This window comes from Psittacula echo (genome assembly GCF_963264785.1).
Source record: "Psittacula echo genome assembly, chromosome: 13".
NCBI lineage: Eukaryota > Metazoa > Chordata > Aves > Psittaciformes > Psittacidae > Psittacula > Psittacula echo.
Window position 1 is genome coordinate 9,494,846 of NC_137749.1, and position 26,280 is coordinate 9,521,125.

Genomic DNA, 26,280 nt, shown 5'->3' on the forward strand with positions numbered 1-26,280 from the left:
GTTTGGCTTTCAGTGTGGTCTCTTCAAAACAAGCCATGTTTATCATGCCTTCAAGATCAGTTAATACTTATCTTCCCCCAGAGTCCTGCCTTGCTTTTGTAGTTTTCTGGTAGCAAGAGCAGGTGCCTTAGGTGCCCACTCCGCAGTGCATGTTGAGTAATAGTATGATTTGTTAGTGTGCTTGCATAGTGGCTGATGTTTAGTTAAAGCCTGTAATCCTGTCCCATAGTACACCTAACGTTAGGGAAGTTTGGATTTTTAAGCTAACTTTCTTCTTTTTTCCCCTCATGCTTTTCTAGGCCAGCAGCTGATGTTAACAGCAGGCCCAAGTGCAGTACCTCCCCAGGCAAACTTCCCATATGGATACACAGCACCAGGATTCACCCAGCCGCCTGTTTATGGTTTCAATATGTAACTAGCTCTCTGACAGACCTTCACTGTCTCTGTTCTCTTCTTTCCCGACCCTTTTTAACTTCTCCAAGAAGTGTACAATGGTCCTAAAGGCACAGATGACCTTCTGTTGGCTGAACACACTTGCTGCCTGGCTCAGTGAGGAGACTTCAACGGGATGCCTGTTACTGTTATTTATTGATTACTGTCCGGTTACATTTCAACCTCTGAAAGGCAGCTTTTGTTAATGACATTGTGAGACTCTTGTCTGAAGTTAAGGCACTATTTCACTAACTCATACAGCAATAACTGCTTGAGGCCAGGGAGAAGAGAGCATATTCCTTTCTTTTGCAAAGCCCATTGAAGGCAGCTGGGAAATTGCCTGGCACCAAGTTGTTAAAGCTTTAGCTGAAGCTACTGAAGTAGCAGGGTTGTTAACAATTCAGTGAAGCATCTCGTTAATAATGAATTGTTGAAAGCGTGTGTACATCCGAGTACCCCATTTTATTTGCAGTCTTACATGCAAAAGAAAATGGGCTTTCTAATACTTGTGCTCTGAATGCTTAGAGGAATATTGGGAAAGTTTTCTTTTCTGGACAATAATGCTGTTGGGGTTCAGTGCTGTTGGAGTTTGTTCTATATTTTTCTGGAGTAGATCTGAGACTTGAAGAAAATAAATCTTCTCATGCCAGAGAGCAAACACTTCCCAGATCCTTTTTGTTTAACAAGAAGAGAGCATGTTACTTATTGACGTTAAATGGTACTAAAGGAAACCTCAGCTATGTGTGGCAAGTGAACATTGGAGTGTGCATGGGCTGCCAAAGTAGTAGAGATGCAAGAGTCCAGTGTCAGGGTTGGGGAGGGGGGCACTGCTAAAATACTGAGGCAGTAGCGATGGCCCAAATCCTGACATCTTATTTGCACCTTTAACTGATTCTGGCATTGGCTTCCTGCCACGCTGTGTTCTGCCCCTGTCTGGTGGGCAGAGTCAGCACCACCTGAACTACCAGGGTGCGGTGACTCGGTTCTGCTATGCTGCAGTCGTATCAACAGCATGTCCATCACCCACCTCTTTCTTTGAGAATGCCAACAGGGATGTATTATTACTTCGTGCCACTTCAAATACGTGTATCATTAACATTTTATGTACCTAGATAACAATGTATAATTTATGGTTATGAATCTTGTGCTAATCTTGAATATTATAAAAGTCCAACTATAAATGTAAAACTGCAGTACCTGTGTGGTTCTAGTCTTAATATCTTGGGGATGGGGACTGGTTAGTAGTAATATACTACCACTGTTAGCATTAGATTTCTTAATGTGACAACTAAGGGTGCCAGGCAGGAAGAGGGAAACTTGTGCCAAATCATCTAAGATGAATGGCTTAGCAATTAACTTAAGAGGGAGTTGTGATCTCTTCACTGGACACATCAGCATGCTTTGTCACGTGCGGAGGCCATGCTGCAGCAGGCAGTCATAGGCTTACATGACTTCATTCACAGGACTGGAAAAGCATCAGCCCTGTGCTGAGGGAGATACTGCAGTTAATGTTTTCTCTGCTAAAATGCATTAATACAGCAGTGGTAGTGGTAAGCTACACCTTTTCATACTGAATTCTACTTGAGCGGGGCAAAACATCTGCAAGTATCAACTAGTAGAGACTGCCAGGCTTGTGAAATCAGTAACAGCAGGCTATGCTTTGGCATCATTTTGCCTAGTATGTTGTCACTCTTGGTCACGGCAGTGCAACAGCAATGGCACAGAGATATGGTGTCCACCTTCCTGACACAAGCCAGAATGCTTCAAGCATTAATGCAACATATTAACCTCAGTTTTATAGTGATCAGCACACAACACCTCAGCTTGAAATACTGAGCAGCTAATGACTTCAAGCAAATCTGCACTCTCTCTGGACTTACACCTAGCTGGAATTAGCCGGTAGCATGCTACTTTCCAGGCAGATGGGAGTTCCTTGTGGGTAGAAAGGAATTTGGGTAAGTCAGCTAGAACTGAAGGCCAGCTCAAGGGTTAATATGACTGTCAGTTTTCTTCCTCTCAACTTAAAAATTTACTGTGGCTTTATAGTAACAAGTACAAGCTGATGGTGGAATACAGTAAATTGCTCAATTAAATACTAGAACAGCTTATGACCTGTGGAGAACTGGAGCTAGTTTAGGCATCCTTAATAGCTTCATTCTAGAAATCTAATTACAGGAATAACTGAGTTCTCAAGGAAAGCAAAGCTGCCATCTCTGATTAATAATTCTGCTTTAGTTGCTCTCCTGCTAGCTCAAGCTCTTGCTAAGGATAATGGCTTTTATAAGTTTTGTGATCTTGCATTCTGAAATGCATCCAAAAACATACTCCTGGTGCAGTGCAGCTGTATCTGAAATGTGGAACAAACTCTTGCATACCAGAGTATTTTACTGTTTCTTTAATAGTTAAGTCATTCTAAGCAGGAAATAACCGCTCTTCTAGTGGGGTAAGTGGAGGATTTAATGCTGTTTGTTGTGTCCATCCAAGGTTTTGAAAACTTTCATAACATTATTTTGCAGAAAATATTTAAAACTAAGCTCACTAATTCCCCCTGCTTCACTGAGATGGTGCTAGGGCTATCAAGTAGAATTTGTTCATGCATGTTCTAGGTTTACAAGACTGTCAAATAGTAACTCGTCTGAACACAGCTTTTACTCACTCATGCTTTTTGTATGTGAAGCAGAGTATGTATTTCCTTCTAGAATAGCTCTTGTAATTTGTCAGACCTTAGGGGAATTTTCCCTAGTCTGGCACACTTCAGGCAGCTACAGCTCTGCATCAGAGGAGACAAGCAACTAGCAAACATTGCTCTGCAGCCGCTTTAATGCTTGTGAGCTAGGTGGAAACTGATCTCTCCAGAAATGACTGCAAGGACATGTGCTCCTCTTGGCATACAATTCTGACCTGTATTCAGCTGCTCACTCTGTGCTAGCACTTGAGCTCCTTACACTAGCCTTTGCTCCCTTGCATCTGTAAAGGTTACTGGTTTCTTTTGGTACAAACACAAGTGAAAGGGGAGGAAGAATGTCTGACAAAGCTGCTGCCATCTGTGCTGTTGAGCCAGATGAGTTTAACTTGGGAGGACTTAAACTCAGGAGGAATGCATCGCTGGGGTAAGTTCTGTTTCTTACTGGCTACACCATGTTTTTACAAGGCTTCTATTTCTCTTCCCCCATTTTTAGGGCTCTCTAATTAAATGGTAGCGTAGCAGAGGAAAATGTTCCCAAGTTATTTTGCTCCTTAAAAAATAAAAACTGTAGGCAGATGGAGCCTGTTTAAGTTTGTACAAATTATGGAATGATACAGGAAAGACAGAAGTAACTCTTGAGGTCCAAAACTTAATTTTGATTTAGTAGCTTCTTTTTTTAGCAACTGCAGTGCTGAGCGCTAGCACTTCCAGCATGACGTGGTTCCCTTAATAAGGCTGCATGAAACAAGGAACAACTTCTTTCCCTGGGCAAAACCAGCAACTCGGAAGCAGAAAAGATCTGGGTTTTGAACTTTTAACACTGACAAACAAGTCCAACTTTGTCATCTGATATCCCACCTAGATAAGTAGGATAACTTTTGTACTTGGGTACATGTGATATACTCAGGCAAAGCTGACTGTTCAGCTGCTGCATAGTTAACGTTTATTCTTCAGTGTGTGACGTTTCAATTGGCAGGCTAGAACTTGGCCACTGAGAGCCTCTTGGTGTGATTAAACCAGCATGAGAGTGGATCCAATTTGTACTGAAAAAAACAGGCTAGAAATCTTGCAAATCTTAGAACAAATAGCACTGCACGTACCAGGTTCACATATCAAGCAGTTTAGGAAGTGTGCATACTACCTTGTGGCAGGGTTTATTCCTCATGTGTAGAACCTCTCAGTCTTTCTAGGTCTTTGGTGTTGTGCTGTAAATGGTTTGTCACTTGATTGCAAGTTGGCTGGTTTCTTGCTTTACAGAGTACTCCAGGACTGCTTCTATCTCATTTATTCCGAAAAAGTAAAATTGGGCATCTCGAATTTGTGATAAAATGTTACAGAACATAAGGCTGGAAAATGCTTAACAACACCAGAGTGCTCTGTGTCAGTAGTGTGTGATTAGGCTGTGGTTTGCCAAGTGAATTAATACTTGCTATAGCAACCTGCAGGTGCACCAGTCCAGCTTAATGGATCTGGGGTCTTTTTATTCTGCTGCATCTCTTCCTTCAGCAAGCGTTCAGCCTTCAACAAGTCTGTTGCTAGTGTAGATATCCTGGTATTCAATACTATGTGTTTTCTCTGGGCATCTTTCCAAAAATACTGACAGATCCTGACTCAACGTTTTTATTAACAAAATTCCGCAGAGTTGCTAGCAGAGGTATGTGCTTCAGTCGAGGTCTTTCAGTCTGGAGCCTTTGAGATCATTCAGGAAGGTAGAAAACCCCATCTGTTTTTTTCCAAGCTATAAGAGACAATAATGTCAGCTGTTAAGCTAAAGACAGTATGGGTTTGAAATACAGTGAAGTCCTGCCTTGCTTTTATGTGTTAGAATTTAGGAATCCTGAGTCAAATTCTGAGTTTTAGTCATGCATTTTCCTCTGTGGTGTCATGACTCAAGGAGACGGGGTTTTTCTGTCTGCTGTAGTTTTAATCAAGATTTTAAGATCTCTTTGTCTAAAAATATGTATTTCTCCTTTTCCCCCTAGTGAGTATGAAAGGGAGGAATTACAAAGTCATCTGGTATGTTGTTTTCCCCAGCAAAGAGGTCTCAAATGTTATGTAGAGCACAGACTCCCAAAGTGCTGGTTATCCAGCCGGGAAGTGAGGAGTGCGCTTGGTAAATGGTGGGTTTAGTAAATTTTTTAACTGCTTTACTTTTGGAAGATACTCTTTTTTTCCAGCCAGAGGGTGAGGAAGTGGTCTCATCTAAGGTGGACAGCTACCAGGGTCTGTCAGCTGGAGTAGTTTCTTCTGGTAATGCATCCCTCACAGCAAGATACATGACCATGGTTTGGAATGAGAACCTGTCAATGCTGTTGCTGTATGTGGATTTTGTCTCCTGAGATGAGTCAGGCCCACGCAGATGGTAATCGATGGTAATGTATTGAGGACATCTGTCATCTCTCAGGCTCTGGAGAAGCTCGGTTTTGGTAATCCCAGTGAATAATTTTGAGTATCAACAGGAGCTCTTTTTGTGTGTGTGCTCTGCTGAAGTGGGAATGGTGCTAGTTGTTTTGGAATACCATCATCTTGCAGCCACAGTAGCTCCTGCTGCTGGGGAAAGCTGGGGAAATGTTGACTCAACTCTTCAGTACGATTACTTCTTGAAGGATTACTTCTCCTTGAAGCTCGTTATGTGCAGAATCTGTTATGCATAACATAACAGTGCTCGGTCTTGTCAGGGAACCTGAGGAGAAATCAGTTTTCTTATTTTACCATAAAACCCCAAGTGAAAGGGATTAATAACACATGGGAAGGTTTGTATTAGTTGATGAGTTGTAACAATTCAGGTAATATAGCTGATTATTCAGTGAAATTAAGAGATTCTGTGATTCAAGGGCATGTAATAGAGAGTTACCTGCCTCATACTGGCTACTCATGGTCTCTGAAAGCTGCTGGGTGCATCAAGCTGTGCCAATTAAATTAAAACCAATAGGGGCAAGGGAGACAAGTTGGCAGTGAAGTGTGGTCACTGCTTCCTAGGATCCAGAAAGCTCTGTCTGCAAACAGTGCTTGGGTTGAAAGCAACTTTTTTGATTCTTTTTCTCTTCAGTAGTTCTCTTTAATTCCAATGGAAGGAGGCCATGAGGTGCACAGGCTGCAATAGCACCTGACCATGTACTTCACAGTTTTGTCTTTCTATGGCAGCAGAAACAAGCACCAACCACTAGCAAGGGAAATGGGTGAGAGGGTTGTTCCCATGAAAATTCCTAAGTGAGAGCAGTAAGGTAGAGAACTGATATCCTGCTGTGAGAGTAGCTGCTCTTTTATGCTTTAACTAGCCATTTCCTAGGAGATATGCAAGTCTGGTCAAGTCTTTACTTTCATGTAAGAGGATTTAAAACTCACCTTTTGCAGGCTCCAGTATTTCAGGGTTACTTATCTTCCTTCAACGCTCTTCTCCTTCAGGCTTTCTGCTGACAAGTGGGGTTAGCAGCTTCTTGGAGGTCAAGTTGAGATGGCTTGCAATCTGCATGTGATTAAATATGAATAATCCTTTCCCTGGTCAGCAAAGTAAGCACTGCTGTGAATCCCGTTGAGACTGATGAGAATTAAGCAGGTGGTGTAGTATTTTCTTGGACAGGATGAGATTGTGCACAGGCCTCACTGACTTGATGATTTGGGAATCTCTAAGAGTCTGTGTTTGCCGTGAAGGTAATCCCAGCCTCATGGCAGCAGTGGGTATGTGAGTCTGTGAGCACACAGGAATGTTGTTATAATTTGGTGGAAGAGGTAGTGAAGAGTTGCAGAGATTGATCAGAAATCCAAATGCATTTGTTTGCCTTTTTTGATAGGATTTGTCTTATTTTTGCCATTCCATGCTGCTAACCTGAACACCTGACACTGTTCTGCAGCTGTGACTGGGACTATGAATGCTTGTTCCTTCTGTGTACCCTTCATGTGCTATTCCTCCCTCCCCCCTATTTCCCTGTGCTGAGATGGGTGGCCTTAGACTTGACAAGAGACCATTTCAATATACTTGTCTCTATTTTAACTCTTCTGAAACCAGCTACAGCTCTGGTCTCATCTGCAGATGAGTTCTGCAATGCAAGTATGCATTAGTTTGCTTTTAATCCTGGAAGGATACAGGTGGTTTGGTTTCCCAAACGGCCTTTCTGCAGGCAGGCCTGAAGCCACAGCTGTATCACTGCAGTTAGCTTCCAGATGAGGCTGGCACCTGGGATCCAGCTGCCTTGATTGCTGAGTCTTGGTTAGCAAAACCCCTGTCACAGGGAACAGAGACAGCAAGTCTCAACAGGAGCAGGCATTGCACACGGCTGGGGGAGGCTTCTTACACAAAGTGTTCCCTCTTCGGAACAGGGCGGCTGCTCCTGATGCAGGGGATAACGAAGCTCTGGAGTCCAGCGCCATCATTTCCTGCTTTCTGTGAAATGCCACATGGAAAGCTATAAAGTGTCGGTTTCACTCCGCAGCAGTCCTGCACATAGCGTTCGGTCATGAACTAGTGAAGTGCTGTCTTCCTACATCTGCAAAGGCCAAACCAGTGCTGTGATTTGCACTCACAGGCACGGTCTTCATTTGAGAATGTGCTGGTTTCTCTTCGGGTTGCAGTGCGAGGCGTTCACAAGTGATTGCTGCTCTGGGACCTTCCTCGTCCTCCTCCCTGACCAAAACAAAACGATTCCAGGGCAGGGCAGCAGCGAGCCCGCCCTTCACAGCGTTCATGAAAGCCACATCAGCGCCCGTGCCGCTGCGCGCACCCCCCGGGCGGGCATGTTCCGGGCGCTTTAACACCGCGGGTCCTGCCCCGTGGGCGCTGCCTGCGGCTCGGGGGAGGTGGCAGCCCCGTGCGACGCCGGCGGCTTCCTGGGCTCGCTCCCGCTGAGCCCCGCCGGGCGCGGCCCCGCCCCGCGAGGATGTGACGCCGCCGGGGCCGCCCCTCGCGGGCGCGGCCCTGAAATAGGGCCCCGGCCGCCGCCGCCGCGGGCAGCGCAGGAGCCGTGGCCATGCCCGCTGCCGCTGCCCCTGCTGCCGCCGCCCCTGCTGCCGCCCCCGCCGGCAAGGCCAAGCTCACGCACCCCGGCAAGGCCATCCTGGCAGGTGAGTGAGAGCCCCGGCACCGGCCGCCAGCGCGGGCATCCCGCGGGGCGGGGGCTGCCGCCACCCGCAGGTGCTGGTCCTGCCGTGCGAGCCCAGCAGCGCCGGGGCCAGCCCATGCCGCGTCCCTGTGCAGCCCAGCCGGGCTCGTCCCGTGGCAGCTCCAGCGGCTGCATCCCCGGTTTGGGCGGGGGTCGCGGCGGTGCTGTGGGGCTGTGCCTGCAACCTGTGGCCTGGCGGGGAGGTGCCGGTGTGCTCGCAGCCGCCGTGTCTGGCGGGGCAGAGGGACACGTTAGCAGGAGAGTTGGGCTGATGGAGGAGGAAGCGGCAGGGAGCTCCCTGTGCACTCCCTGGAGATGTGAAGGGACAAAGCTGAAGCGGCAGCGCTCAGATTGTGCCCGCTCCAGCCGTGTCTTGCACGCTGCTGATACAGCTCCTTTTACGGCTTCTTGGTCCCTCCTTTGTGTCTCAGCATCAGTTCCCGTGGATCAGAGCATGTTTTACCATCCTGTTCTGACCCATCCTGTTCTGACCATTTTCATGCAATCTAAACAGGCTCTAAGTACAGCAGTAACTGCAGAGTTAATGTGCTTCCTTCTGCTTGTGGCTGGTTTGAGCTCTGAGCTGAATGGAGTCCAAGACAGTCGAAGGCTTGTTAAACTCCTTTGTAGCCCTTCATTAGCTCCCTGGTTTCTTCTGCCACTCCAAGGACAATTCCCAGAGTGCAAATTAGTGTCTTCTCTTTCAAACGAGCCCTCACAGCCTCCACACGATTGACATGTTTAGAGCTTTTGTGTTTTCCTGCCAATTCTCCCTCCTACGACTGTGCCTTTGTTTGTCTGTCCAGCTCTGCTCCGCTCCAAGGGCATAGCTACAGCCTCCTGTAGCAGGACTCGGGGGGAGCGAGGTCTGCCCATCCCACTGGGCAGGGGAGCGGAGCTCTTTGCTGCTCCAAGCCCTTTGCTGCACCAGCCCTGCCTCGAGGGCCGGCTTCTCCTTATGCGATCCAGGTTACTGCTGGAGACAGCATCACTGTGGGAAATGGATGCGAGCTCTGGAGCATGCGAAGGGTCATGAGGCTTCCTGGGGCCATGTCAGTGGCCTAGAAGGGTCTGTGCTGTCACTAGGGCTGCCCAGCCAGAACGGCTTGAGAAGGCTGCAGCTGTGGCCAAACAGTCACATGAACCCATCGATGAGGCCTGGCTGCTTCAGAGCTCTGTGCTCCTCAGGGGTCTCAAACTTGTGCTGCCACCCCATCAAAGTGGCTTGTTAGTTCAGGCCTCTTCTTATCCCCTTTTACTTAGAGGCCTTTTAAATGGGATTTAATCTAAGCTTAGGATGGATAGACAGGATGTTTTCTCCTCATCCAGCCTCCTCAGTCTTTCCCACCTCATTGCCCATGTGTGGTGCATCACGTTTTCACTGCCTGGGCCAGTGTACCAGGACGCTTCTGTAGCCCTTGCGTAGGTCCGTAATCAGGGATCATCAGTGCATGGCTTATGGGCACACTCGGAAGCAGGCTGCAGCAGGCCTGCCCTGCTCTCCCCTGCCAGAAAAGCTGCCATGAGTGTGCCTGGAAGCTCTTCTGGTGCAAAGGAATGGACGTGGATGGTACTTGTGGCCTCTGCTGGGTGTCAGTCTGGGCAGTAACACAAGGCTGCACATGCCCCCACTTGGAGGAGCCTTTCTGGGCCCATGTGAGGCTGCAGAGGTGGAAGAAGGACCCTATTGAGATGCTAGTCTTCTCCTCACACGAGGCAAATCAGAGTAATTGGTTAATGGGCAGAAGTCCAGGCAAGCCTCTGTGGCATCTAATTGTATTAGAGAACCACATAAATGGGAGAAAGTTGCTGTTAACTCCCTGCATTCCGGCCTGCTCAGCCCTCCAGCCCCTTCTGGGAGGATGCAGTGCAGTTTGTGGTCGTCCCTGATGACTTTAAGGAGTTTTAGGGACTGATAACTGTTAAGGAGTTGACACCTCTGATGCTCTTGAGGTTTTTCATCTAACCCCTGACTGCACACAGGGGTGTGCTCTGAAGCTCTTCTTCCTTGTAGAGCTGGAGGTGTTCAGAGAGAAACCATTCCTGCTGCGCTGTGCTTCATCAGCCTCGTACTGGTGGGGTTAAATAAGCTGCCATCATCCACCCTGGATGCGTGTCTGCTCCCAGACCCTGTGTGTGACTGAGATCTCTGCCAGGGGGGCACAGCTCCCTCGTGCTGCCCAGACCTGCGCGCGCTGGCGCTGGCTCTTGTCTGAAGAGACACAAGCGGAGCTCTGGCTGCCAAGCGCTCTTCTCTTTCCGTTGCTGCGACAGTGAAGGCAAGGTTAAACATTAATTTGCTAATGGTCTCTCGTTTGTCCAAGCAGACGCCGTGTGCCAGGGCAGCTCCTCACCTTGCTGCGACCACACAGCCCATGCTGCTGCCGCAGCGTGCGGGGACATCTTGGCTGCCCTGGCCATTGGGGTGTGTGTCACTCCCAGGGCTTGGTCTTCAGGATTACAGAGGGCAGAGCTGGGTGGGCGTGGGTTTCTGGTGCTGTTGAACCCCTACACCCCGTTTGCAAGGTGGGGAGCCCCCACGTTCTGAATTGACGGTACAAAGCTGATTTGAGGGACCTGGCACTGGATCAGAAGTGGCATGGCTGTAGGACACTAAGGGTTGGTATAATGTGGCTTAGTTAAACTGGGTTAAAAGACTGGTAAACGTGTAGGGCTTATGCTGAAACAGATCTTATGTGTGTGTATCTCACAGGCTGGCTCAGTTACCTGTTGTTAAACTGGCATGATTGTGAACTCGTGAGCTGGTTTGAGGTCCCGCTCCTGTCTCTTCTGCTGGGCAATAGCCTGTTTGCAGGCAGCGCTGGGCACCCAGCTGTGGCTCAGCAGCTCCCAGTCGCTGTGCTGTGGTTTCCAAACCATCCTGCTGGGCTCCTGTCCCTCCCACCAGCTTCCCACAGGACTTGGTGCTTCCCCTGCACTGCCCAGCTCCTGGCACGGGCCATGCTGCAGCGGGCTCAAAGCGAAGCAGAGAGTGGTGAGACAGGAGCTGGTGGGGGGGTCACCCCTATGTTTCCCAGCGGCTCCTCGCTGGGTTTTGGGCACCACGGTGCTGTTAGGTCAGCTCCAGCCAGCCTGTGGTGGTCATTTAGAGCCCGGCACAAACAGTCCTTGTCGTTTTGCAGGCAAACCTCCTCACCCCAGCGCTCCTCCTCAGCAGGGCTCGCAGCGGCTGTTGGGTCAGTGGCTTTGCCTGCCCTGGCCAGAGTTAAGGGCAGCCTTGCTCTGTTTATAGCCAGCTTTGAAGCCTGGGGTCTGCTCCCTCCCACGGAGCAGCTCCCAGCTGCCTTGCTCTTTGCACAGTACCTCTGCCCTGGGGGCTGGTGTACAGTTGCTCTTCCTGCCTACACCTAATCCTGCCTGCTCAGGGTGCCTGGGTGCTGCCCTGTGCGATGCTTGCTTTGGAAAGAGCTCGCTGCTGCTCTGGTGTTTGCTACAAACACTGAGTGCTGCTGGGAATTAGCAGTGATGTGCACCAGGGCCCCAGGAGGAGCATGGGCAGAGGGGAGAGGGACTGCGCAGGGAGAAAGAGAAGGGGCCTGCAGGGTGGGGCATGAAGCACCCAAAGCAGGGAGCCCAGGATCACAGGAGAAACAAAGCAGTAATTAGAGCTTCAGTCTCCTCTTTGTTAATCCCCTGATACAGAAACACTGTACCTGCAGAGGAGAGAGTCAAGGACAGGGTGTGAAAGCTGAGACTTGCTCCTTGCGGAGCACGACACCATTCCCAAAAGTCCCAAGTCCACCTGGGCTTCCAGGGCCGTTGGCCTCCTGGGAGGGCGCCTGTGCTGCTGTGGTCTGGAACAGTGCCTGGTGTTGAGATTGCAGCTCACAGCAGAGCAGGGGATGCTTCCCCCTCGATGCTGAGCGGGGGAGCCGGGCCCTGGGCTGGATGTGCCAGTGGGAAGGATTGGTGAGCATGGAGGGAACTCATCTTGCCAGGTCTGCTGGCCCGTGGTGCATCACACCTGGCTGTGGTTTGTCTCCTCTGGCTGGTGTGTGCCTGGGGAGCGGGGCAGAAGGAGCACGCAGGCCCTGAGTGCGTCCTTGCCTGCCTCTGAGCCCTTGCGGAAACCCAGAGCAGCCCCAAGGCTTCTGGTGGGAGGAGGCTGCCAGCCCCAGGCCTGGGAAACCACACTGCAGTGCTTCAGCCAGCTCAGCTTGTTCAGTCTGAATGGATTCTGTGTGAGCTGGGCTTAACCCTGGGCTTTGAAATGTGTTTCTGAGATTTTCACATGCCTGGTGCTGTGCTTGACATTCTGCAGGCGACCATTTTCCCTGGGTTGACGTAAATGATCGGAAGGAGCCATCCATCTTCTGGAGGCAATGAGCACCGTGAGCTGACAGCCCAGGGATGTTGCAGCATCTCTCAGCTCTGATAGCCTTGTGCGGTGCATGCCAATGCAGCTTTGTGCTCCTGCCTGGGCAGTGGTGACCCTGTGCTTGTGCCATGATGTCTCAGGTCACCTCCTGACAGCAGGGGTTTATGCCATCTTTTCTCCCTCCCTGTGCTCCATTGCCTGGTGCTGCAGCCATTCCCCTGTGCTGGTGGCTGCGGGACCAGAGCCTGTCCCTGGGGAAGGCTTCATTCCCGCAGTGGCTCCTTCATCCAGCTACGGGGCTGCACTGGGGGTTGTGTCCAGCAGCCCTGGGCTCTGACATTGGCTCCTTGTTGCCTGTCTTTAGAAAGAGTTTTGGACACTTAAGAAGTAGGTGTCTGAAGTGCTGTGGTGGGTTGGCCAGGAGCAAGCTCACAGGGGCATTGCCAGGGCCTTGGGGTGCACAGGGCAGCAGGGAGAAGGTGATTTGAGCTGGGACAGGAGACCTAGCGGTCCCCAAAGGTGAAGTCAGCACCAAAGGCAGATGATGCTGGACTGTGAGCAAAGGGAAATGGCTTCTGCCATTGCACTCGCAGCCATGAAGTTTATAATAATGATTTTTTGCAATATTGGCCCATTGAGAAGTAAATGCGAAGGGGTGATGAATGAGCAGGTTGTGAAAGGACAACCTGTTGAAACAGGATGGTTCCAGTAAGATTAGGGACAAATTACTCCATCCCATCCACAACATTATCTGCAGCACTGTTTGCATGAGGCTGTTTACCCACCCCATGGCACAGGGTACAGAGAGGCACATCTCATGTTTGTCATCCTCAGTATCCCTGGTGAGGGGATCAGGCTTTCTTCCAGCCTGGCTGTAGCACAATCCCGTGACGAAAGCAGCCACGTATTTACCGATGGACATGCTGAGCGCCCATGCCTCCCACTGGCCTTGTCCCTATCAGATAGGAGACCATCCAGGGGCCCCAGCGCAGGGGATGGCTGCCTTCTAAGATGGGCTGACCTGTTGCAGGACATGGTTTTTTCCCTTCTAACCAAAACACCGGTAATGTGGCAGTCTGGCCTGGGGGAAGCAGCCCTCCCCAAGCTCAGTGATGGACGGGGTCTGTACAGTGTGTAACAGCCCCCATGGTGGTTTTCCCCAAGGATGGGGCTGCAGATGGGTGCTGAAGGGCTGTGTGGCAGGAGGAGGTGTCCGTGGGAGACTGTTCAAAGCCAGCTCTCTGTCCCCAGGAGCACTGTCCCCAGCCTGCCTGGGTCTGAGCCTGTTTCACAAGGTACTAAGAGAAGGTGATGGGGTGATGTGGAGAGGGAGGAGCCCGCTCAACCCGTTTCACCACTGCAGGCAGGGCAGGATTTCTCCACCGCTGCCTTTGCTGTGTCATGGATGGCTCAAGAGCACCATGGGTGGCTGCCAAGAGGGGGTCGATCCCTCTGTTGCAGGCAGCAAGGGCTGTGCTGCTGGTGGGGCAGCACGTGGGCTGCAGAGAACGGTTGTGAGCTGGAGCAGAGCATTGCTGCCTGCCTGGTCTGTAGCACCCTGCTGCTCTCTGAGTCCTTTCATGTTTCATTTACTGAGCTCTGAAAGGCCTCTTGGCTGAAGGGGAAGAGCACCAAGTCCCCTCACGAGGGTAGGAATGGCATTCAGGAAGCAGGCAGGGTTGCGGGCTATGCCTGCAGCATGTGGTCTGTGTCATGCTTCTTGCGTGCTCAGCTCACCCTGTGCACCTTCACCCTCTGCGTGTGGGCTGGGTGCCCTCTGAGTAAGGACAAACGTGAGGGTCAGCTCTTGCTGCTGCCCTAGAGAGGAGCTGGAAGCCTGTTTGTGCCTTCCCACTGCCCTGAGCCACGCAGCCGGCAGGAAGGGCAAGGTCCTGTGAGAGCTCTGCTGCTCTGCTTCCAGGCCCTGAGGAATAATTTCTTCTAGCCTGAAAGGATCCTGCCAAACCTGAAGTTAAAAGGGGCTTTTTGTTTGGGAATCAGATGCTTGTGTATATCTGCATGTGAAATTACCCTTAAAATGGAGAGGCTGAAATTGCTCTCCAGGTGCTCACTTCTCATCAGAGCTGCACAGAGACCTGCTGCTCCATCCGCATGAGCAGGATGCTTTTGCAGGCACCGTCACTTGCAGGAGTGGCAGCTCCTGCCCCTCTGTGGCTCCCAATCAGGGCAGTGTGTGCTCTCTGGGGCACTTACCTTCAGGTAGAGGGTTTCGGGGGGTGGCAGGGCCTGACTGCACAGCCTTGGCTTGTGTCAGCCCTGGGGCTCTGCTCATCTTCCCCATCGCAGCTGTGTCCTGCTGCCCTTGGCACCCACCCTGTGCTGGGTGCCAGACCTGTGGTCCCTGGGATGAGCTGGGCAGGGGGTGACCGGTGGTGTCCCAGAAGCTGCTTGCTGATGGGGTTTGAGCTGAACCTGTATGTGCTGGTGCTGCTGTCCTGCACAAACATCACAGGGGTAGCACCCGTCTGCTGTCCCCAAAACCCCTCTTCTTCCTGCCAGCTCTCCCCAGCAGTGTCCAATGCCTGCAGCTGCATCCTCAGGTAACTCTGCTGGCCCCTCTGCAAAGGAGAGATGAGCTTTGTCTGGGAAAACCTTGCTCTGTGGCTGACAAGCAGGTACTTTTCACTTCTCCCCCTTGGCCACTGTGCCTATGGAGTCAGGGTTGCTGGCAGCCGGGGTGCTTGCAGGCTCATTGCAGGCAGGGAGCCATTCCCAGGGCTGGGAGCGGGATGCCCCTGCCAGAGGCACCTTCTGTGGGGCTGCGCAAAGCGACCTTCCCTGAAGGACATCCTCTGTCCTCTGGCTCTGCTGCATCCAGCTAATAGCCTAGAGCCTTGGCTCAGCATCTGGGCTGCCCCACTTGCTCTTTCCCCTCCCGAGTGCTTGCTGCGGCTGTTCTGTTGACTCCATGGTGTTGCAAGAGCTGAAGCTGCTGGTTAAAGTCCGTGTAAACAGGTTGGAAAGCCCTCGGCAGCCCTGGCGAGGGAGGGGGGGCTAGAAAAAGCTGCTGCTCATGGGTGACGGGGTGGTTTGTTTGCATAGAGTAAGGTTTCCACTGGAATAAAGTGGGATGGGGAGAGGGTGTTTGACAGCAGAGCAGGAGCTCTGATGTGTCTCACTTTTGGGAGGGAAGGGGCTGTAGGGTGGGTGTTTTGTGCTACCTTGTCTCTCTGCAGGCAAAGGACAACAGGATAAGATTGCCCAAAGTCATGCAGTGTGTCTGGGGTCCCTGCTCCATGCCCCTTCCCATGGGATTTGGGGCTGGAGCAGCACCGGGGGCAGGCAGGGGCAGCGCAGGGAGCACATGTCCCCAGGCAAGACCAGGGAGAAGATCCTCCTCTCCCTTGGGCAGACCTGTTCGCCTGCCCTGTAGCTCACTGCAGGGGTGTTGAGCCTGTCCTGGCTGTGCAGTACCAGGGCAGCCTGCGGGCACGGTGCCCTCCCCTCTCCTGTCCCCAGCACGCAGTGAGGGAGGCAGTCGTAGTGCCAGCATCCAGCCTTGGCTCTGGGATGGAGACACCTTTCCCATGCAGCTCCCTGGTTCACTGTGGCAGCCAGCACGAGTGCCCTGTTCCTCCTTCCTTGGCTTGGGCAGCCTCAGTGCACCAGAGGCTGCCAGTTCCCAGGATCAGCATCCTTTGCAGGGCACTTCACAGGCTCCTGTGGATGCGGCTTTGCCTGCAGGATGCTGGGCAGAGCCCCTGCCTCCCCTGCACAGACCAAAGCCCTTAATCCCGGTGCTTGCTGAGGCTGTGGGCAGGTTGCAGGAGGTGCGGCATCCGTCCCTGTGCTGTTTGGGGTAGCTGCTGTGCTGGATGCCCCTGGACTGGTGCTGTCTGGCTCTTGGATGTGCTGGGGGACCGACAGGGAACATTTACGTGTCTTAAAATGCCCAGCACTTGAGGTCTGCAGCGTGAAGGAAGGGAAGTGGCTTTGGCAGCACTTGGGGTGTTCGTGTGGCTGTGGTGGCAGCAAGGCTTGGTGGCACTATGCTGTGTTAGTGTGCTGAAAGGTGCCAGCTGGTGCTCATCTTGTCGGGGCCTGCTGCACCCAGCTGGAGGATGCTGCTCCTCATCACACTGCTCAGCAGGGACCTGTGTGGTCCCACAGGAACTCTTTGGCTTTACAGAAGAAATAACAGTGCTTGGGCAGCCCCCAGCCCCGGTATCTGCCATCTCTGATGGATGTGCCAAGGACAGGAGAGGGTTGAGGGGACAGCAGGAGTGCTCTGGGGACCCTTGGGGTGGTGGCTGTCCTCCCCTGGTGCCCCGGAGGTGCTGTGGAGGTGTAATGGCCGGCAGTGGTTGCCCATTGCTGCTGGCTCGGGCTGAGCAGCTCCAGCCCCTCCTGGGAACACAGGGGGAAACAAGGAGCCTTTGTCTGCTGCGGCTGAGCCCGGCTGGCCCCGCGCCCCATCCCCAGCGCCCCACGGTGCCGGGATGCTGCCAGGCTGGGCTGGCTGGTCCTGCTCTGGGTGTGGGACCAGCACTCGGTGCCATGGTGTCCCCATCCCCGCGGTGCCTGCGGGAGGAAGGGGATGCTCTCTGAGCGTGGGGCTGGGCTTTCCTGTCATCCCAGCTGTGCTCAGTGCTGGCACGGCTTCTTGGCTGCCTCAGGGAGGACGAGACAAGCCTAAGCCCAGCCCCATGCTTCTGGTGCCTGTGGCAAAGTAACCCAGGATAAGGCTGTTTGAAGGTGGGTGCTGCCCACCTGCTGGAGGGAGTTCGTTGAGGCTGCTTTCCTTTCCCTCCAGAAGGACATGGTGCCATGGGGAATGCCAGCCTGCACACCAGGATGTCCCCACATTGTGAGCAGCTTCACCAGTGACACTCTGTGGGAGGGAGCTGGAGGCAGCACCCTGGATTAAGGGTGTCTCTTGTAAATTTGGAGGCCATACAGAAGGAATAAGACCATATGAGAAACTGCCGTAGCCTAAGGAGCAGGGGCTGCCTGCTGTTGTCACAGGGAAGAGCCGTGGCTCAGCTCCCCATCCCATGGGCCCTATCAGCATCCCCTCGCAGGGTACTTTGGAGGGTGCTGATAAGAAGGAGCTGTGCTCCTCTGTGCTGCACCGGGCTTGCACTGGGCTGCGGAGCAGGGGCAGCACCACTGGCCCCATGCTTCCTGCTCGCACCGGCACAAAGAGCTCCCGCTGCTCGGCAGGACCCGGCTGCGCTTTGATGGGAGGAAGCGAGCTGCTGCGGGTCGTTGGCCGGCCGGGGCTGAGCCCGGGACCTCAGCGTGCCACGGGCAGCCCAAGCACCGGGAGCCGGCATCGCTGCTGCGCGCCGGCACATCCCTGCCCCAGGGCAGGAAGGGCTTCAGCCGGTGTAATCAGCGCCCAGCAGCTGCCGCTGCAGGAGCCCGGCGAGGCCGGACAGGCTTGATGATAATGGTGCTTCCGTGGCCAGATCTGCAAATGGGCTCCTGGGGAGCGGTGCTGGGCCTCGTGCGGAGCTACTCGGCTCCATTGGGTTCATAGATCCCTGTGCTGGCAGCTGCCCGGCAGAGTGCAGGGGTCGGGAGGGAGAGAGGTGCCTTTGAGGGGAAGCAATGCTGAATCAGCAGCCGTGGGTGCGGCGTTTTGCCCTGTTTTCCCACCCCTTTGGCCGATCCTCTCGCCAGCTCTTGCCATAGCGAGGCATGGTACCTGTGCAGGGTGCCAGGCTGGCACAGGGCCCTGCTGCCCTGTGAGGTTCCCAGGGGTTTGCTGAGGACGGGGGCACTGCATCCCAGCCCACACCTGGCTGGTAAGAGGTCTCTGGCTCAGCCGTCATGGAGCTGGCAGCACTGCGCAGTGCTGGACTGACATGGTGCTGCTCCCAGCCTGAGCATCCCCTCCTCTCCCTCCCAGGTGGCCTGGCTGGAGGGATCGAGATCTGTATCACATTCCCTACCGAGTATGTGAAGACGCAGCTGCAGCTGGATGAGAAGGCAAACCCTCCCCGCTACAAGGGCATCGGTGAGCGTGCCAGCCTGCTGGATGGGTTCAGAGGCTCCTGGGGAGCCTGGCTGGAGCTGGGGGGTCAGCGGGGTTTGTGGGGTGAGCAGTGGGGCTGGCACAGTGGCCTCAGCATAGCGGGTGATGGTGGTGCCACTGTGCTCTGCTGCAGGGGACTGTGTGAAGCAGACTGTCCGTGACCATGGCATCCGGGGGCTGTACCGGGGGCTCAGCTCACTGGTGTACGGCTCCATCCCCAAGGCTGCTGTCAGGTAGGTACCCCCATGGTGTAGGGGGAGCTGGGGACCCCGGGCAGCAGCAAACAAGGGCTGGGCTTGCCCTTGGCGTCCCCAGTGTCACTTTGCCAAAGGGTGCTTTCCTGGGTGGGAAGGGTGCCCTTGCAGGGTGCACGGCTGCTCCCAGGGGCAGGCTCAGAACAGGGGTGCAGGCCCCTGGCTGGGTGCCCTGGGGTTGCAGAGTGGCTCCTTTGCAGGTTCGGGATGTTCGAGTTCCTCAGTAACCAGATGAGAGATGAGCAGGGGCGGCTGGACAGCACTCGGGGCCTCATCTGCGGGCTGGGCGCTGGCGTGGCCGAGGCCGTGGCTGTTGTTTGCCCCATGGAGACCATAAAGGTGGGTGGGAGCAGCCACCAGTGTCCCCCTGCCCAGCACCCCACCCGGAGCAGGGTCAGGAGGGGATGAGAGCCAGGGATGCTTTCAGGGACCTGAGGGCCACGTGGGTTTGCCCAGGCTGGGTTTGTAGGGGAGGAGCTGATGCTGGAAAGCCCCATGGAGAGGTCGGGTCCAGCAGCCACGGTCCCTTTCCCAGCCCCCACCCAGGAGCCATCCCATCACCCAGTTTAGTACTGTCAAACCCCTGTCGTTGCTTGCAGAGGCAGTGTCCCAGGTTTTCCTCTGCCAAATGCCATGGGCACAGTCTTCTCCTGTGGTCTCACCTTGCATTGCTTGGCCATGAGGGTCAGCTCTGATTCTGGGACCATCCCTGGATGGGTGGCCATTAGCCCTTTGGGGCCATTGCATCTCCCCATGCCTTGGCCACGACGAGTGCATTGTCTCCCCGCAGGTGAAGTTTATCCATGACCAGTGCTCCCCCAAGCCCAAATACCGTGGCTTCTTCCATGGTGTGCGGGAGATTGTTCGGGAACAGGGTGAGTCCCCAGGAGAGGCACCCTGACCCCCTGGGCACTGCTGCACTGCAGGGATGGGGCAGGAGGCGGCAGAGGCTGGGACCAGCAGCCTGGGGAGGTTTTTCTCTGCTGGTGGGGTTGGTGCTCTCCTCCAACGCCCTCTTGCTGCAGGACTGAAGGGGACCTACCAAGGCTTAACCGCAACCGTCCTCAAGCAAGGCTCAAACCAGGCCATCCGCTTCTTTGTGATGACCTCCCTCAAGAACTGGTACAAAGGTACTGTGTCCCTGTCCCCACAGCCCACCCTGGGTTGCTGGCTCCTCCAGTCCATCTTTGGGAGCTGGGCTTGGGCCTTCCATCAGCACCCCCTCCACTTCTCATGGCTCAGCCAGACCTGGAGCCTTCCTTGGGCTCCCTGAGGGATGCTTCATCCCCACACCACCACTCTGCCCAAAACCTCTCCTCCTTCCCAGGGGATGATCCCAACAAAGTCATCAACCCATTCGTCACGGGGGTGTTTGGAGCCCTCGCCGGAGCCGCAAGTGTCTTTGGCAACACCCCCTTGGACGTGGTAAAGACAAGGATGCAGGTACAGCACCGGGCATGGTGTGGAACCTCTCTGCCTGTGGCAGGATGGAGTCACTGTTGTTTGGAGCTGTTTTGTGCAGCCCCCAGGGCTGGCACTCAATACTGGTGATGTTTGGGAGATGCTTGGGGATGCTGGAAAGTGTTTGCACAGAAGCGATGGGGATGTCCCTGACAGGTTTGGTGCCCACAGCAACAAAGGGTGATCGGTTTCTCCTGGCTCACCCCCAGCTCTGCCTCCTGTATGAAATCCCCCCAGATGCATCCCTGGCTCCAGCCTCTGACCCTGCTTTTCCCATCCACAGGGGCTGGAAGCGCACAAGTACAAGAGCACCTGGGACTGTGCCTACCAGATCATGAAATACGAAGGGCCCCTTGCGTAAGCACTGCAGATGGCATGGGGGGAGCCGGGGAGAAGGATGGGCAGGGACAGGGGGTTCTGAGGGCACCGAGCCCCACGGATCCCCCTCTATCCCTGGCAGGTTTTACAAGGGCACAGTGCCTCGCCTGGGCCGTGTCTGCCTCGATGTGGCCATCGTCTTCATCATCTACGATGAGGTGGTCAAGCTCCTCAACAAGGTGTGGAAAACGGACTGAGGGGGCCGGGCCAGGCGGCCCCCATCTCCCTCACCCTGTGGGGATGCAGCTGGAGAGCCGTGACCAACCCCACTGGGGCCAAGTCTGCCCCACACACACGCCTTCCCCCCAGACCCGGCCACCTTTATGTTTAGTAACAGGCTCTGGAGCAGGTTAAATTATTAGTTGTGCGCTAAAAGGAGCAGGGAGGGAGCAGCATCTCAGCGTCCAGACCCTCAGCATCCCAGTTATGCCCACTCTGAGCCCCTGGTGACACTTCCTTCTGGTCCCATATCACTTGCAAGCGCCAGTTATCCAGGACAAGGTGTCCCCTGGGATGGTGGCCCAGGCCCTCAGCAGCCAGGAGCTGCCTGTGGGCCAGCTCTCTTTTGGGTGCTGAGAGCCCCCCCAAGCCATGTGGGTACAATGTCCATGCTGTGCAGCAAGCACTGCAGCTGGAGGAGGCTCTTGGGGCTGACACACCTGCTGGGAGCGATGCGGTGGGTCTCACAGCAGCTCCATGGGGATCCACCAGCCCTGCACACCCTGGTATGGGATGGCAGCGACCTGCTGGTGTGGTCCCAGGCTCCGTCCTCCCTGCCAGCACCAACCCCCCCGGGGTGCTGCATCCTAGCCCTGGGTCCTGCTCAGCGCTGGGCTGCCCCGAGTTACACATACAGACAGGCCTTTAGTTCTTGCTGTGGGGCCAGGGTGAGCCGGGTACCCCATCACTTGCCGTTTACAGTCGAGACGCGTGTGCGAGCTGGGGTGAGGAGGCACAGCCCCATCCCGCAGACTTGGCCCCTCGGCCGGGGTGCAAACCCCTTTTTCTGCCACATTCCCCCCATCTGCCCTCCCACTGCCTCTCTGCAGCTCCATAGGTAATCCTGTAGCTTTCTGAGCTTCATGCTGACCCACTAACACCCGTGGCCATGGGGCTGGAGCCCTGCTCTGCCCCATACTGGGCTTGGCCCCACCGGATTTGTGCCAAACTTCTCCCAGAGGAGCTGGGGGTGGGCACGGGAGCCAGGGCTTGACCCATCCCTTCTCCCTCCTGTCACTAGTGATGAGTGCAGCCTTAACACAGGAGGGCAAAGGAGGAGAAGGAAAGCCCAGGCACGGTTTACCTGTGGCTTTCTGCTCTGAAGCCAGTGAGGGTTGCATTGGGTTTGTTTGGTTTTTTTTACTGTTGTTCTGTTTTACGTTCGCAATTTGAATAAAATCAGTCTGGCTTTAGCAGCCCTGTTGGTGTCCAGGCTGTGCTGAGCACCTGCAGCCAGGGCTTGGGGATGGGGCTCCCCATCGTGTTGAACTGGCGCTCCTGGGGGAGCATCGGCTTCAATCCGGCCGTGCCCATTCATGGATGCTCCCAGGCAGCTCCAGGCCTGCATCGTCCCAAGCACAGTGTTGTATTCACCCTCCTGGTTTACTGCCCTGGCCACGGAGCGCAGAGCTGGGATGGCAGCGGGCGGCGGAGCAGAAGGGAACAGGCTTTGTCCCCCGCCCAGTGCAGGGGCGGTGCGCTGGGCTCCCAACGCCACCGGCGCAGCCCTTGCTCCTCACCCAGCGTTCGCTGGTGCTGGGAAAGCCGTTGCTGTGTGGCAAAGCCATCCCTTGGTGCTGCGGGGCGGCCGTGCCATGCGGGGCCTGCTGCTCTGCGGGGGCTGGCTGCTGGCCGCCGGCTGCCTGGTGGGTGCCAGCGGCAGCTGCCGGCACCGGTGCTGCCCGGGCAGGAACAACGCGTGCTGGGTGCCCGGTCCCCGCCGGGCTCACTGCTACTGCGACTCGTACTGCCAGAGGACGGACGACTGCTGCCAGGACTATCACAGCGTGTGCCGCCGCGCCGGTGAGTGTCGGAGGGGATGGCACTGATTGACCCCCAGCGCTGGGAATGCCAGCCTCGGCTGCTGCTTTTGGTGGCAGATGTTTGCTGTTAGCTGTTAGCCCCGTACTTGGAGCATAACAGGATGTGTCTGAGGATCGCGGATGCTAGCTAGGCTGGATTTGGAGCAATATCCCGATTTTCCGCTTTTTTCCACGCTGGATGAGTGGCTGCTCTAGTGTAATGACAGCCTGCAGGGTTGGCCTCCGGTCGGCAGCTGATGGTAGTGCTCCTGTTGCAAGCCTGAGTTGTCAGTGTGGGACCTGAGCAGGATGAGCCCGGGCATCACCCCTGCCACTATTGCGGGCAGTGCTTTGCACGGGGACACGGGGATACGGGGATGGGGGTTGCAAACAGGGAGTGTGGGCTTGGGGGGTGCGGAGCCAGCCCTCCCTGGGAACCCAAACCCGGGGCAGCTCCCACAGCGGCCCCTGCACAATTGCAGCAGTCAGCCCTCCCTAATCTCCGGGGAGATTAGCGGGGTCCCAGCTCAGCGCGATGCAGAGCCGCAGCGGCAGCATGGGGATAAGGGCTGCGGAAGCCGAGCACAATGCCACTGTGCTGGAGCCCGCGGAGAGGGGCTGCCAGGGCCAAGCCGGCCCTTTGCCATCCTCCCATCCTGCATCTCCCCTGCTCTCCTTCCACCTTTCGTGCCACTGAAGCTGTTTCCCTCTGTCCCCCCGCTCTCCGGCAGCGGTGGGCTGTGCGGTGGGCCCCTGGGGGCCGTGGAGCGGGTGCAGTTCCCCGTGCGGGGTGGGCAGCAAGGCCCGCAGCCGCCAGGTCACCGTCCCGCCGCGGCACGGAGGGGAGCCCTGTCCTGACCTCAAGCAGCGCCGCGGCTGCCTGGGCGAGCACCCGACCTGCGGGGCAGCCAAAGGTAACGGGGGTCCCGCTGGATGCCCGCCTCCCCCCTGCGTGGCTGCCCCCCGCGCTGCCATCCCCGCTGCCTGTCCCAGGGCACCGGTAACCACGGCTGCTCTTCTGCCAGAGGTGGCCAAGATATTACCCGATTCCTTCAGCCAGGACTTCAGGGATCCCTGGCGAAGAGCTGGGATGCTGCTGCCGGAGGAGCCGTCCCGGTAGGTGTGGGGCTGGGGTCCCTCTGCACATCCCCCTGCAGTCCATGGCCCCTTATAGCCCCCAGATCTAAGGTCTCTCTGCACCCCCCCAGCCATTACCCTTTCCCCCCCCCCTCAAAAACCATGGCTCCTTTGCACTCTTTTCTTGACCCGTGGCCTGTTTGTACCCCCCTAGAGCTAATAACTTTTCTCCTCCACCCCAGCCCCATGGCCCCTTTGCACCACCCTACAAAATTAGGGCTGCTTTGCACCCCCCTCTTAAAGCTATTACTCCTCCCCAAACCATGATCCCTTTGTACCCCCCTAAATCTATGACTCTTTTGACCCCCATAGCCCCTATTCCACCCCTATACAAAGCCATGGCTCCTTTGTACCCCCCCCCCAAGAGCTATGTCCCCTTGCACCCCTCAGGACCATTACCATTCCACCTCCCCACCCTGAAACAACGTCCCATTTGCACCACCGTCTAAATCCATCACCCCTCTGCAAACTGCCCCAGAGTCATTAACCTTCTCACCCCCAAACCCACGGCCATTCATACCTCCCCCATCCATCAAGAGAACACCACAACCTCTGCCCTACCATCCAACCATCATTTCCCCCCTCTTTCTCCCCATTTTCGCCTCTCCCCAGCTCCCCCCTCCTCAGCTACTGCGGCTATTTCCGCCTGACACAGGTAGGGCCCCTGTGCCGAGGGCAGGCCTGGAGCCGCCGGCTGCACCCGGACAAGCAAGTGTGTGTCGAGTGCCGGGGGCACACGTTCCAACACCGTCCCCACTGCACTGGGCATGGGCTGCAGGGAGCCAGGTAATGGGGAAAATAAGGGGGGGAAGCCCCTTTGGAGGTGCAATGCACCCTTTAGGGCTCCTCCAAAGGGAGGAGCATCTCTCCGTGTCCCTAGGGCACCTTCCTTTTATATTCTTAAATATATAAAACTAGTATTATAATATCCCACTATATGAGAAGTTAAATCAGTACTCTGTACTATAAATCAGTAATATATAAAAATAATATATTAATAGAATATTTAATAGAATATTTCAGTTGGAAGGTGCCTACAAATATCATCTAGTCCAACTGCCAATACCTGTTATATATACACAATATATAACTATATATGTATATATAATTGCTTATGGCACGCCCCAGCTCTCACCGTCTTTCCCTTCCAGGACATTTTGGGTGGCTGCCTCCATGGCAGGGTGTCAGGGCTCGTGGGTGCAGGAGGGGCTGCAGGAGGGTTGTGTCTGCTCCCCACCAGCTCTCATCTTCGTGTAGCACCCCCAGGTGAGCTGAGCCGCTCCCCTGCTGCTTGCTGGGGATGCAGGGAATGAAATGAAAATACGGTGTCTTTTGTAATTTCACCCTTCTGCAGGCTTGCTGCTTGCCCTTGGAGCTGACTCCCGGTGCTCTCCAGGAAGTATTTTGTTGAAGAGTGGGAAGGAAACCCTGCTTATAAAGATTAAAAACAAGGGAGTCGCTAAAGTGTGGTGACTAATGGTGGAAGGACATCACACTGGTGACATGGGAGGACAATGTGATGATGTCATGCTTAGCTGCGACACCATGCTGTGCAATGAGCTGCTGTTGGCGAGCAGCTCGAGGATGGAGATCACATCCTTCCTCTGCGTGTTCGGGCTGGCCCCGCTGCAGGGAACTGCTGGGTGAGCCGTGAAGGGCGGCTCAGCTGCGTGCTGTGGTTTGCAGAGAGAAATTAAACAGAGGTACCCAAAGTCTGCACGTGGGTGATGATGCTGGTGGGTGTCCGGGTTCAGCTGGAGGGAGTGGGACTGAGCTGTGATGCTGGGCTGTGCTGGTGCCCTCCTCACCCTGCATGACATGACTCTGCTGGTGGGGTGCCCAGCCCAGCCTTGGCCAGTGGTACCACAGCTGAGCCATTGTGCTGGCAGCCTCACCCCTGCCTGTGCCCACAAACCACCCCCTGGGTGACTTCACCCCTGCCAGGCTGGGTGCCAGCGGGTCTGCGTACTCTGGGATTTGGGGTTTGAACCCCCCAGCTGCGGCTGGGAGCTGCTGCCTGTTTGCTGCCCCAGGATGCACCCAGCTCCAGCCGCCTCCCCTTGTCCCCCTGCCCCTCCCACACAGGGAAACCATAAGGCTTCAATGGGATGCTCTTGGCCTCTTTATTTGGGATAAAAGCCCAGGCTGACCATGAGCTAAAACACTGGTTAAAAAAGCAGGTGCTGGGAGTCGAGCAGCACAAGATGGGGCAAAGCTCCAGGGAGCATGTCCCCTCCTCCCAGCCAGACCTGAGGGCAGGAATGCCACAAGCAAGAGCATAGGCACAGGCCAAGGCGACGCTTCACTGGTGTCCTTGGGGTGGAGAGTTAGAAAACGCTGGGAACAAAGTGAGTGTGTCCCGCACAGGGAGTGGGGTTCCCCTGAGTTACACCACCGAACCTGCAGTCCTGGCTGGTGGCCATAGCTTCCAGCAAATGGAGGGACGTGGCTGCGGGGCTCGGTGTGATGCTGCTC

At 54.9% G+C, this 26,280-nt stretch overlaps 3 protein-coding genes across 4 annotated transcripts in view; all 3 read left to right on the forward strand.

The window, feature by feature from the left end:
* CLTCL1 (clathrin heavy chain like 1) overlaps positions 1-425 on the forward strand; it is a gene marked incomplete at its 5' end in the record, with an annotated part of 35,593 nt that extends 35,168 nt beyond the window's left edge. The window contains one exon of the mRNA XM_080628790.1: positions 300-425. Within this exon, the coding sequence (XP_080484916.1) occupies positions 300-415 (116 nt within the window). The 3' untranslated portion in view covers positions 416-425. The remainder of the gene's footprint in view (positions 1-299) is intronic.
* A 7,599-nt stretch (positions 426-8,024) lies between these two features.
* SLC25A1 (solute carrier family 25 member 1) lies at positions 8,025-22,062 on the forward strand. Its single transcript, XM_080629012.1, has 9 exons — positions 8,025-8,176; positions 18,429-18,536; positions 18,688-18,787; positions 19,009-19,147; positions 19,599-19,683; positions 19,834-19,938; positions 20,136-20,251; positions 20,553-20,626; positions 20,730-22,062. Exons 1-9 carry the CDS (start codon positions 8,083-8,085, stop codon positions 20,842-20,844), a joined length of 936 nt encoding a protein of 311 aa, XP_080485138.1. The 5' UTR covers positions 8,025-8,082; the 3' UTR covers positions 20,845-22,062.
* Positions 22,063-22,179: 117 nt separating this feature from the next.
* Positions 22,180-24,920, forward strand: LOC308226887 (somatomedin-B and thrombospondin type-1 domain-containing protein-like). Of its 2 annotated transcripts, XM_080629011.1 has the most exons (4): positions 22,180-22,669; positions 23,400-23,582; positions 23,694-23,784; positions 24,418-24,920. In XM_080629011.1, exons 1-4 carry the CDS (start codon positions 22,183-22,185, stop codon positions 24,593-24,595), a joined length of 939 nt encoding a protein of 312 aa, XP_080485137.1. In that variant the 5' UTR covers positions 22,180-22,182; the 3' UTR covers positions 24,596-24,920. The 2 variants fall into 2 exon arrangements, with proteins under 2 accessions (XP_080485137.1, XP_080485136.1); XM_080629010.1 differs by having other exon boundaries at positions 23,400-23,784.
* The last annotated feature ends 1,360 nt before the right edge of the window (positions 24,921-26,280 follow it).

Bases quoted from the DNA above. Each gene is read 5' to 3' on its own strand.
- SLC25A1 (XM_080629012.1), top strand. From the start codon at position 8,083: ATGCCCGCTGCCGCTGCCCCTGCTGCCGCCGCCCCTGCTGCCGCCCCC. The intron at 18,537-18,687 runs GTGAGCGTGCCA...GCTCTGCTGCAG, and splicing joins TCCCCGCTACAAGGGCATCG to GGGACTGTGTGAAGCAGACT. The intron at 19,148-19,598 runs GTGGGTGGGAGC...GTCTCCCCGCAG, and splicing joins GCCCCATGGAGACCATAAAG to GTGAAGTTTATCCATGACCA.
- LOC308226887 (XM_080629010.1), top strand. From the start codon at position 22,183: ATGGATGCTCCCAGGCAGCTCCAGGCCTGCATCGTCCCAAGCACAGTG. The intron at 22,670-23,399 runs GTGAGTGTCGGA...GCTCTCCGGCAG, and splicing joins CAGCGTGTGCCGCCGCGCCG to CGGTGGGCTGTGCGGTGGGC. The intron at 23,785-24,417 runs GTAGGTGTGGGG...GCCTCTCCCCAG, and splicing joins CTGCCGGAGGAGCCGTCCCG to CTCCCCCCTCCTCAGCTACT.